This window comes from Phodopus roborovskii, unplaced genomic scaffold, assembly GCF_943737965.1.
Source record: "Phodopus roborovskii unplaced genomic scaffold, PHOROB, whole genome shotgun sequence".
Taxonomy (NCBI): Eukaryota; Metazoa; Chordata; class Mammalia; order Rodentia; family Cricetidae; genus Phodopus; species Phodopus roborovskii.
The window spans coordinates 1,054,485-1,066,751 of NW_026126481.1; the positions used below are offsets into that span (position 1 = coordinate 1,054,485).

General features: G+C 42.2%; 1 protein-coding gene across 1 annotated transcript in view; it reads left to right on the plus strand.

The window, feature by feature from the left end:
- Window positions 1-5,306, plus strand: part of Prune2 (prune homolog 2 with BCH domain) — a 209,146-nt gene extending 203,840 nt beyond the window's left edge. Inside the window, exons 19-20 of the mRNA XM_051194076.1 lie at window positions 396-443; window positions 4,907-5,306. Of these exons, the coding sequence (XP_051050033.1) occupies window positions 396-443; window positions 4,907-4,937 (79 nt within the window). The 3' untranslated portion in view covers window positions 4,938-5,306. The remainder of the gene's footprint in view (window positions 1-395; window positions 444-4,906) is intronic.
- Window positions 5,307-12,267: the final 6,961 nt, after the last annotated feature.

Here is a 12,267-nt window from a genome sequence, read left to right on the forward strand (position 1 = left end):
TTATGTCTAAACAAAATTCATCTGTTTAAAAGGTTTGCCTTTGTGTATAAAATATTTCCTTATTTTAGTATCTAATTTTTTTTCAATATTTACATTCACTGCATAGGAACAGATTTGAAAAGTTAAAAAAAAGTGGCTTGGGCAGATAACCACTGGAAGTATTTGAAGTTTTGTTACTATTATTATCTTTTTATATTTCTATATGATGACTACATCTCAAATCTGATGCTAAAAGTTAATAGCATCATTTATTCCAATCTAAATTTGGGATCACAGGAGTAGCAAATCGTACCACATTAAACAGTTTCAAATGTCCCAGCCAGTGATGCTCACCTGGCAATAAGAGCGAAAAAATGTTGATGACTTCCTATTTGTTTGTTTTCCCTTGCACTCAGAACTAGCTGCCTTTACAATGATCCGGAAATGACTTCTATGGAGAAGGAGTAAGAACTCACCATCAGTAACAGTCATGTGGTTACATGTAGTATTTATTGTATGGCTGGACTCAAAGGGAAACCAATGCATCCAGGATTGGGTAACCCCGTTGAGATGTTCAGCTTTCATGGGCTCTGTTTCTGAAATGACTAATTACAGAGACATTTGCCAGCTACTGTTGTCTTAGTGATTGCCACAAAGGACAACTGATTGCTTAACGTGACATTCCACCTTTCCACTCCAAATATGAGCAAATGTGTTTGGGAGCCAATTGTACTAACACTGGGATAAGAGGAATGCAACTCTGCTCTCAGAATTACATCCTCCATTGTCGTTAGAAAACTCAACCTTCCAGGTGGGTTTAATATTTTGGTGGATAGAGAAGAAATATCTTTGCTTTGCAAATTCCAAGAGGCAATTGAACCTGCCTAGGGATTCTGGAATTTTATAGTTGGATATGACTGTCCTGTAAGAAATAGAATCTGGACACGTGTAGAGTCCTTAGCCTATGCCAGACTCTAAGAAGCTCACACACAGTGCCTGAGACTCATCCTAGAGCAAGCTTATAGAGTACATTTTACAGAAAAAAGGAACTATGCATAAAGCATATGACTGGCCAATGTTTTACAGCCATTAAAAAAGACCCCAAGGTGGGATCTGAAGCTTGACCTTGCAGATCTAGAGTCCATGACTTTCAAATCAGAGAGGTGGTCTGTGCTGAAGTGGTTGCTGCTTCTCATCTAACAAAGGACAGAAACTGCTCACGTAGGAGTGGCCAAGTCCGTTTCATATAACGATGGTAAGCAATATAATCTCAGAAAATTTGACATCCAGCAAGAGGCTCCTAAATCACCTTAAGTGGGAGAAAATTTAGAATTGTCCTTGTTCCAAGGGACCAAGAAAGGCAAGCAAAGATCGACTTAAACATATCTCCTTTGCCACTGTTTGGCTCCTCAGAGCCCAAAGAGAAATTAGGAAAGTGCAGTGTCTGCAGCGGCTTTGTTGACCTTATGCTTAAAGGAAGCTTAGGGACAAAACACTGAACCCCAACTCAAAAAAAAAAAAAAAAAAAAAAAAAAAGAACAAAGGGCAGGAAAACTGTTGTAAGGTCCCTTCCAAATCATGTAGCTACTTCCTTAAGGTCACTCTTGTTCCAACTTTGGAGACGATAGCGCCAATTACTTTAAGCAAATTGCTTTTGCAAAGCAAACATATCTCAGCCTTTAAGTCCATTGTAATCCAGTTTTCAAACACAGGGCATTTCCTCCTGTTGCAAAGCTGTGCCCCTTGAACACTTAAGGGCACCTGCAGTTCAGCTTGCCCCTCACTGGCCTATTGCTGCTACATCTCGGGGCTTACCCACTCCTCTGCCTGCCTTGTTTATGTGCTCCTCACTGGTGAGAAGGCTCTGGGGTTAGTGTAGAGGGCAGCACATCTATTCCTGTTTGGGCCCTTTCCAGGGCTGGCTGTGTGGAGGGGGTATGCTGCCAACTATTGATGTTACTTCCCATTCTTAGAACGCATGCTCTAGAAGTTTCCCTTTTCTTCATCCCTGTCTTTCCTGAGCTCCTACCAAACATATCTCCCCAGCCAGCAGGATGCGATCCCAGATGGGGAATAAGAGTGGGCAAGAATTCCCCTGACCTCTAGACCTGCATTTGTTTGCTTGCTTTAACATTAGAATGAATGTTAGAGCAAATGGGCTTTGTCCATCTCCTCCTGGCTTTGAGGAAGGTGGAAGGGTCTTACATGGAAGCATTTTACACCTATAAGTAGTACTAAATGGATGAAGTGCAAATTGGGCACCAGCTCTCTTTCAAGGGGCTCCACTGGCCTAAGACTGAAGTGAAATGAGATATGTAAGGCCCCTGTAGTCGCCTCCCATTCTCCACAAAGAGAAGGAACATTATGCCTTCCTTGTTACCCCTCCATAAAACGTAAGTATTTTTAACTGCCATTAAACAGGATTACCACATACCTTGTAAGGGACCTTATTGAAGGCATGCAAGACTGCCACTGAATGGTAGGCCATTCTTGTGCGGGGTCAGGTTGGTAAGTTGGTTATAAACAGCTAAGCTCATCTCCCCAGACAGGATGAATCCCCCATCTATATTCAGTTCTTGTCAAAAGATACCATCAGTGTCATTCTCAAAAGGGACACTTTGTTAGGAAACCATCTTTAATGCTTTTTCCCCTTTACTTTAGGTTTGGATTTTATTCATATCACAAAGTTATAGCACAACTTTTATATTTGTAATGCATTTTAAAAATTAGATGCATTATCAGTGGCTTCACTAACCCCACCAGGTAGCTCTTATCTCAAAAGCAATCTGTAGGGTGGTTTCCTATGCAGACTTATCAGGAAGTTGTCCACAGTTGCTCTTTGCGTGTGCTGGGTAAACAGGCTTTAGTCGCTCAGCTATTCAGTTACCAAAAACCAAAGCAATGATTTAAAGCCCAGAATGTTTGACAGAGTACTCAGAGCAAAAGAAAGAAGGAAAGAAAGGAAGAAGAGAGTTGGAAATGTACATTCTAGTATGTCAGATCAGGAGTTGTCAAAGGCGCAGATTGCATAACACAGTGACTGCACCTACTTTAATTAAACTCTATGGAGTTTGAGATTAGTGAATGGCTTTATTTTCAGGGGAAAACTGAGCCAACTCCATGAAAGAAAAAAAAAATAAAACTCCAGCTACCAGCTGAAACCTAGTACTGAGTTTCTGAGTACGTTTTACAACATCTTAAAAGCAAATGCAATTAAAAAAAGAATGGCCGGCTTTGTAAAAGTATGTTAGGAACAGATACGGGAGTCCAGCAGATGAACAAAGACACCACCCAAGGAAAGTCCTGCAGATAAGAAGTCAGATCCTTGAAGGCACAAGAAAGAAATAAGTTACCAGTGCCTGATTCCCTTTGAGCTGGCCCCATCACATCTGTCACAGTGGGCTCTTCAAACTACCTAAGCAGAGAAGATTATTGCCACGTTAGACCTACTCCCCTACTAATCATGAGACAGACCGTGCCAAACTATCTCAATGGGATACAATCCAGAAATGGGAACTTGGAGGTGATGTGGTCAAGTGTGCATGGCTACAGAGTGCTGACGTCACTGAGGGACTTTCAAAGGAACCACGCCACACTAGGGCACCCTAGACAGACAAGTGGTCTAGGTTAAGTGGTCTAGCTTTGTCTGTAATGTTACTGAAAAGGACTTCCTTGCTACATGGGCCACAAGAAAGGTCCACTTCAGGCAGACTGATGACTCAGAGGGTCAGAGAGAAATCCAGACTTCCTAACTTGTTGCTTTCAAATTACTCGTTCCTCTTTTTATCATGACTGGCGTTCTCTCTCTGGCTGTTCACTGGCTCGAGTTCTCTTCCTCTGTGGTGAATGTTCAAGACCGTTGCATGATGTCTGTTAAAAGGCAGAGGAGAGCCCCATGCAACTCCAAGAATGTTTACTCCATGTTGGAGAGGAGCCAGGAAAGCCCTGAAAGCAAGTTGCTGCTTATACACCCTGGAGACCAGAATGCAGCCCCAGGCCAAGGATGAAGTCTCTCTAGAGGGAAGGCTGCTGCTATGAGGGGATGTTTAAAGGTCAAAGATCCCAGAGTCTGAGGTCCACAAGCAACTGCATGGGAAAAGACTTCCAGACAGGAAGGGGCAGTGAGAGAAGAGAGCAAGCCCTGTCTGACCTCTTCCGCTTTCCAGTCTGTCCAGCACCCAATCTGGCAGACAGTGGGTCTGTAACACTTAGTCCAGACTCCCATGGTAGATGTATTCACTCACACACACACACACACACACACACACACACACACACACACACACACACACACACACACAGAGGGGGGAGGAGTGCTGTACCATCTCTCCAGTCAAGTGGACACCAAAAACTATCAAAAGAAAGAAAAGTGACTCACTAAAAACAGGAAGGCATAGTGATGTTCTTCATCCGATTTGACTTCAGGTTTGAGGCTTAACATGAACCCTTCCTCTCTGGGTCCTTTTGAAAAGGTGGAAAATGCTTCCAGAAGCAATGTTGCAAAAAGAAACCATCAATATTTTCATTTTTAAAGTATTTATTTATATGTGTATATCTTTTGCCTGCATGTATGTCTATGCCCTATGTGCAAGACTTGTGTCCATAGAGGCTAAAAGGAGGCACCAAATCCCAGGGAACTGGAGTCACAAATGGTTATGAATGGACGTGGTGGTTCTGGGAATCAAACCGAGGTCCTCTGGAAGAGCAAGCAGCCAGAAATCTCAACCACCAAGCCGTCTTAACCATCGCTCCAGCACACCCCCCCCCCAGAGTCAATACTTAACTGGTAGATTGTTTTCTAGCATAGAAAACTTAGGTGGTTCCCTTGGGTTATTTGAAGAAGAAAGATGCAAATGAGTGACACCTGAATTATTATTGAACACTCCTCATTTTATGTGTTTTCTCTCCCCCGCCCTCTCCAAACCAGTATTGACCTGAAGCTGAAAGAAAAACCATAGCTGGCCATCTGGAGAAAGGGTCACTTCCTGCTTCATGGTTCTGCTGGAGTATGCCTACCTGGAAGAGACAGGGCTGGTATCAACCTTTCTCCTTTTGGCACCTCCCGATGCCATTGGAAATGTCCAAGGAGGGAAAAATAGGAAGAGAATTTGTTTACTGTTAAGATATATTATGAAATGTTATGTATTTTCCTATTTCGCCAATTATGTGCCTCAACAATTTTTGTTGAACCTTAGTAAGAAAATAGAACCTTCCATTTTAATATTCTGTTAACCCTTGGTGCATAGGGACTTGGTTCCTTAGACCGGCTTTTACCAAAAGCATAGCCTAACTCCACTGTTAGACAGATATGGCTGCATGTCCATAGGTTGAATGAATTTCCCTGTAGAGCTTGTTCTAGATGTAAGATGCACAGGGCTTGCCTTGTCCTGGGAATGCTGTTCTCTAGAAACTCTATGAAATGCTGAGTCTGATTAGGACAGACAATGATGACATCCTCATCAGCTAAGGTACCTGCTCCCTCCCTGTCCTCTCAAGTCTTCATTTAAGTTTTCAGGGAGCCTAGGCTTTCTAACCCATGTAAGCTTTACTTTATGTAGTTGTGTGTAATGGCTCTTTTAGGACATTATTCCCCTAATTATCTTTGGAGAACTTTATATTGTGAAAGTTAAGATGTATATCAAATTGTCAATAGCTAACTACGCTTCAGGCCACAAAGCAGGTTCAAGACTTTAAACTCCAAGTGCCAACTCCAAGGTGGCCACCTCAAACGTTATTTAATAACATTGAATCATCCAAAATTAACACTCATATGCATTGTAAGAGTAGCCAGCTTTCAGAGGCTTAAAATGAAATGCAAGTATATACTAGCCCTTATGAAATAGTTTGTTTCTTGTTTTTATATACCCTTTAAATTGCCAGTGTAATTTCTAATCTGGGGATCTCTAGCAGAGGTTGGCAAGCTATGCTGAGGGTAGGGCTCCACTACAAGCAAAGGTAGTTTCCTTTCATTAGCCATATTTAACCATGCTAGGAAATTTTACAAATTTTAATATCCTGAAATAAAACACTACTGAAACACGGGGAGACAACATTTGTTTTCATACGGAGGCTTCTTTCACGCCTTTCTCTCCAGAATGGAATCGTGACAACAGACAGTTCTCTGCAAAGCAGAAACACTATCTTTAGAGGAGGAAAAACCACGTTGACCCCTGTGCTACCAGATACACCCATTCCCACCCTGGCCTCTGCACCTTTCATATCTATTTAAACGGTTTCTCCAACTAAGTGGGCAGAATCAACTGTAAACACATTTGTTTTTTATCAAAACATTTTTTCTTTCAAGACAGGATCTCACTATGTAACCCTAATTGGCCTAGAACTCACTATGTCGATCAAGCCAGACTCAAATTCCTGCCTCAGCGTCCCAAGTGCTGGCATGATAGCACCACCATGTCTGGCCTGGCAAAGAAAATTTCAGCATTTGCCAACAGTGAAACATCACCCATGGCCTACTGAGCAAAGTGAGGGAGGGGTCCTCACAGAAGCATGTGATGGCCAGACTCAAGCTGAAGCCATCCAGAAAGCTCCTCTTGATCATTCTCCAAACTCTCCAAATTGTTACAAGTAGCTGGCAGACACCAAGATTGAGTGAAGATGTGCCCTGTGTGCTGGCTGTGTTGAGGAGAGCTGTCTCCACTCTGAGCCCTGGAGCAGTGAGTCTTAGTAGCCGGCATGACAGGTTTCTTTAGCTTCATTTGATTCGTATGTGTTTCTAATCTGGCTTCCCATCCAAGCTCACATCATATATATGGGCCAGTTCATGAGCCTCCACATGACCATCTTGTTTCAACTATTGATCCCTTTCAACTTGGTATCTTTCTGACCTTTTTTTTTTTTTTTTTTTTTTTTCTCTTTCTTTTTTTTTTTTTTTTTTTTTTTTTTTTTTTAATCTCCTCCCTCATTACATTTGGCTAATTTGATAGAAAAACCCCAGAATCAGGCTTTCACAGCCTGCCTGACCCTTGGAAGTCCAACCCTGAACATCATGGTGGCTTGAATATAGCAACCCAATATTCTGATCTGCTTACCTGTCTAACACATTAACACTATTATCCTATCCAATTTGGAAGATGAATTACAGGTTCCCCAGCCATGTTGAACTCATGAAGACCTCAGAGATCAGCTCAGCAAATCTGTACATGTGGGGCTGTTGAGAGAGAACGCTTTGCACAGCCAACCAGATAGCGTAACAATCCCACCATTTACATTTCCTTTGAGCTTGTCCAGCCTGTGTATGGAAGATCACTCAGGTGACGTGACGTAGTAAATTTAGTGTGAGCATCTTTCAAATAAATGATGTTTGGAATACTCTGGGCTGTAATACCATCCCAATATTTAGGCTTATGCTATCTTATTATCTTCAAAAAAAAAAAAAAAAAAAAACAAAACAAGTTACTTTACCTGCACGTACTAGAGAAAAGCTACCATATTCATCAAATGAACAGACTTCTGGCAAATCCCCCCCCAAATAGCCCGTAAACAGGTAGATATAACTCTTACATTGCTCAGCTCTAGTACCTGCACCCTCAGCATTCTTGCTTTGGTTCAGACTGCTGGGAACTGCTTTGCACTTTTTTTCCTGTGGATTTGTAGCTAAGGAAACACCAAGGCATCTCATCCGAGCCAAAGTGGTGTCTTCACCTAAGTAGCAGCTACTGTTCAGCTGACTTTTGACTAAGGGATAGAGCTTAAATCTGCACAGAAATAGTTGAAGAGTGAGATGTTGAGGGCAACAACTAGGAATGGAAAGCCCCAAAGTTCCTATTGAAGCCATACAGTGTTACTTAAGGTTCCTCCCTAGGGCACACTGATGAGCAAGGATGCCACTCTCCTTAGCCTCCATTCTTAGGATGTAGTTGTAGGAATTCCTTTATAGTTCTGCATAACTCTTGTCTTATCACAATGGCCCTGTGGTCTGCTACTTTAGGATATCTATGTGTGCACAAATTAACCTTTTATATATCAAAAGAGTTTTCTACATGTATTGGATTGCTCAGAGTAAAGTATATATTAGACTTGTTTTTGGTAAATAAATAAATTCTACCTAAATAGTATGGAGTACAAATATGAAAATATGTAAGAACACAATATAGCTATATACCCTGGCTGTGTAACTCAGAAATAAAAATAGATTCCACATGTTGTGGTTTCCTTTTTTAACTTAAGTGAAACTCCCTGTGGCCTCCCTTAGCACGAACATGATATGCTTGGCCCTTGCCACAGACAAACTGTATATATTGTGGCTTTCCTGGCCATCTAAACTACATTATTCTCTTTCTAGTATCACCTTTCATGTCTTTCTTGGGAGTTCTTTGTACCTTCAAAATGTATTATTTACTCTTTGGGTAAATAGCGTCTCATTTTAGAACTATTCCCTTACTTTACTGCACCTATCTCTGTTACTTGACTTTTCATAACATTTATTTTTAAATTAACATGTACTTAGGGCTGAGGGTATATATAGTTCAGTGGTAAAACATATGCTTGGAATGAACAAAGTTCTCTATTTGATTCCCAGCAAAACACACACACACACACACACACACACACACACACACACACACACACACTTGCACACAGGCATGCATGCAAAGAGGCATTTGTCATTTTTGTTTGTTTTTTAGAGACTGGGTTTCTCTCTGTGACGGTCCTGGCTGTCCTCAAACTCATTCTGTAGACCAGGCTGTCCTCGAACTCCCAGGGATCTGTGCATGCCTATGCTTCCCACATGCTGGATTAAAGGTGTATACCTCCACCACCCAGCTGGCATTTATCAATTCTCTCCCCTCCTTTCCCTCCCCCCTCCACACACTTTTTCTGGAGTTATTGTTTGTTGAAATTTCATAGCTTTTAGGGCAAACCACTATTACACTTTTTAACTAAATAAATAGTGGGAGGCTAGGGATGCAGCTCAGTAGGTAGAATGCTTGCCTAGCGTGTACAAAGCCCTCAGTTTAACGCCCTCAGTTCAAAGCACTAGCATAAAGGAGGGGAAGAAGCAAAGAGAACCCTGAACTAATTAATCACAGACAAAAAATGCCAGACTGCAACAAAGTGGACAGTTGCTGTCAGACTGCAACAAAGTAGACAGTTGAGTTTCATTTTGCTGGGGCAGCCTAAGGGCAGGAACTGGGGGCAGAGTGGGTAGAATGAGGTGGGTGCACACTGTTTCACGTGGCGCAGCTGTGAAGAGCAACAAGCTACACATTCAGAGGAACACTTAAATCACAGGGCAGAGGTAGGAAAGTGGAAAAAGAAAATCCCAAAATACACACACGCTAAACAAAGTCGGGCATTATGCAAACCCATGTGTTTTCAAGGACTTAGCCCACTCATCGGACTGAGTGCTGGATGTGAGATGAGGAATGAAATGGGGAGCCTAATTAATAATTCAAATAAAAGGGAGTCTTATAGACTGAATAAGCTTCCAGCCATCAACACAGTGCCTTTCTGGCGGAGGCCATGGAAAAGTTGTGCTTAGGCCGTCTGGGTCTCCAAAAAGCTGTTCCTTTTGCATCATCTCCTGTGCCTTTCACTGCAGTGTGCATAAGCCTTGCCAGCAGCTGCTGCCCCCCCCCACTGCATCCTTCTACAGTCATGGAGTTTTTAATCCATCTGATGACTAAAGTATTGACACACACACAGCTTTGGGCTTTACAGAGTAGAAGATGGTCTATGAGGCTAATGTTCCTAGACAGTTTCATTCACATTTGCCCAAAACCTTCTTTGAAGGTCTATTTGGTTTTGTTTGTTTTTTATGTGCATGTGTGCATGTATTTCTGTGTGTGTGTGTGTGTGTGTGTGCGCGTGCGTGCGCGCGCATTCATGCGCATGTGTGTGTGTACGTATGCCTGCCTGCCTATATGTGCACTATATGCATGCAGCATCTAAGAAGGCCAAAGAAAAAAGAAAAAAGAAACCCTTGGAACATAGTTACAGGTGACTGTGAGCCAACATGGGTGCAGGAATGAAGCTTGGGTCCTTTACAAGAGAGGTAAGTGCTCTTAACAGCTGAGCCATTCTCCTCACCCCACCCCACCCCCAAACAGAGTTTCTCTGTGTAACAGTCCTGGCTGTCCTGAAACTTGCTCTGTAGATCTTTCCTTGAACTCACAGAAATTCACCTGTCTCTGCCTCCCAAGTAAGTGTGCACCACCACTGCCTGGCCTGAGTCATCTTTCGAGCCCCTGAAATAACCTTCTTAACCAGGACATTTTTTCCTTTTCAGTATGTAACTATTTTGACAGAAACAACTGCTCTCTGTTTCTGCAGTCTTGTCCCTAGTGAGGAACAGACAACCCTAGACACTTGACCTTAATTTCCTTTTGCAACTCTCCCCCTTTAAGTGGGCGAGATGAGTTACTGTGCAGTTGTCCATCATGTTTATTATCTATTGCCATTAACAAGTTGTGGTTGATTCTCATTGTCCATGATGGTTGTGTCCTATGAAATCAACACAGCATGAATTAGTGCACATTGATCCATTGCAGAGGGAAGAGGCACAGAGCTGGTTTAGTGGGGACCTCTGGTTATAGCATTTCCATCAACTGATCAACACAGTAGCTTGAATATATCCCAGCCAGAGATGACTTTCTACACATTTAGTCTCTCCAGATGACAAGCCCCACAAGGCTGGAGGTGTAGCTGTGTGAGGCATGTGCTTAGCACACTCAAGACCCAAGATCTGATTCCAAGCATCAAAGCAACACAATAGCAAAAGACACTTCACAGACCTCATGCATTTAAAAATGCTATGTAGCACTTCATGACTACACTTGGGAGTCCTCTTAAATAGTGAAACCAACAAAAAAAGGACAAGGAAAACTATAGGAAAGGACACTTGCTTATAACAGGCAAGCTGAAGCAAAGGCATAGCCCTACCTGTTCAACCTCAGCTGGAATTCCTCTCTCAGGCAATGCAAATGTGCCCCCACTCTGCACATATTCACAAATGACCATGAAAATACCAGAAGGATTTATTTGAGCATATACATACATTTTACCAAATTCATTAACAGAGTCCTTCAATGTTGAAAATATAATCTATCTAGTGACCCCAGCACCTAATAGCAACACATACTTTTTTCAGTTTCTGGGGGAGTCAGAAAGCTAAGCATGGTTTAGCTGGCTTGTCTCATAGGTACAAACTAAGTGTTGGTCCAGGTTGTTGAGATGGAGTTTCTCTGTGGTTATGGAGGCTATCCTGGAACTAGCTCTTGTAACCAGGCTGGCCTTGAACTCACAGAGATCTACTTACCTCTGCCTCCTAAGAGCTGGTCATCCTCTATATTTACATACTGGTTAAACTGTAATTAAATATCCAACTTAGGGCTTAATATAGAGTATTTAAAAAATCTATGGTTTCTGTCCCCCACCCTAGCACTGTTCTAGTCTTTGTCTGTTAGTTAGCCCATCTCCAAGCCCACTGCTAGCCTCCATGCCTGCATCTCATTTTCTTCTCGACTCTTCTTCCAAACACACAAGTTTCTTTACCTTGATAGCCATTGTAGTGGTGAGTTTAATATCAACCTGGCATAAGCTAGAGTCATTTGAGAAGAGGGAATTTCATCTGAGAAAATACCCCTGTTGATTGCCCTGTGGGCAAGTTCATGGTGCATTTTCTTAAGTGATCATTGTTCATTCTGGATGAAGCCAACCCTGGGCTGGTGACCCTGGGTATATAAGAAAGCAAGCTGAGCAAGTCATGATGAGCAAGCCAGAAAGCAGCACTCCTCCATGACTTCTTTTTCCGTTCCTGACTCCAGGCTCCTGCTTTGAGTTTCTGTCATCTCTTCCTTCAGGGATAAACTGTGATATGGAAGTGAACATGAAATAAACTCTTTCATCCCAATATTACTTTTGGTCATGGTGTTTCATCACAGCAATAGAAAGCCAGCTAAGTCAGCCACGCTACTCCAGCCTCTGCCATACTCCTTTGAAATTCTTATTTCTGCTATTTGCTTCTTGGTTTTAGATTTGATTGGTTTACGTTTTTTATTATTGTATTTAATTATGTAAAGGTGGCTGTGTTTGCATAAGGGTGTGAATCCAGGTGCCCCAAGAAGCCAGAGGTTCAGGTCAGATCCCTAGGAGCTAGAGTCACAGACAGCTGTCAGACACAAAGGTGGATGCTGGGAACCAAACTATAGTCCTCTGGAAAAGTAGAAAGTGATCTTAACTGCTAAGTCATTTCTCTAGCCCTTGTTTTTACTTTTGTTTAGTGATCATTCCAAGCATTGCAAGAACAGTGATGGAGCTATTAATTTG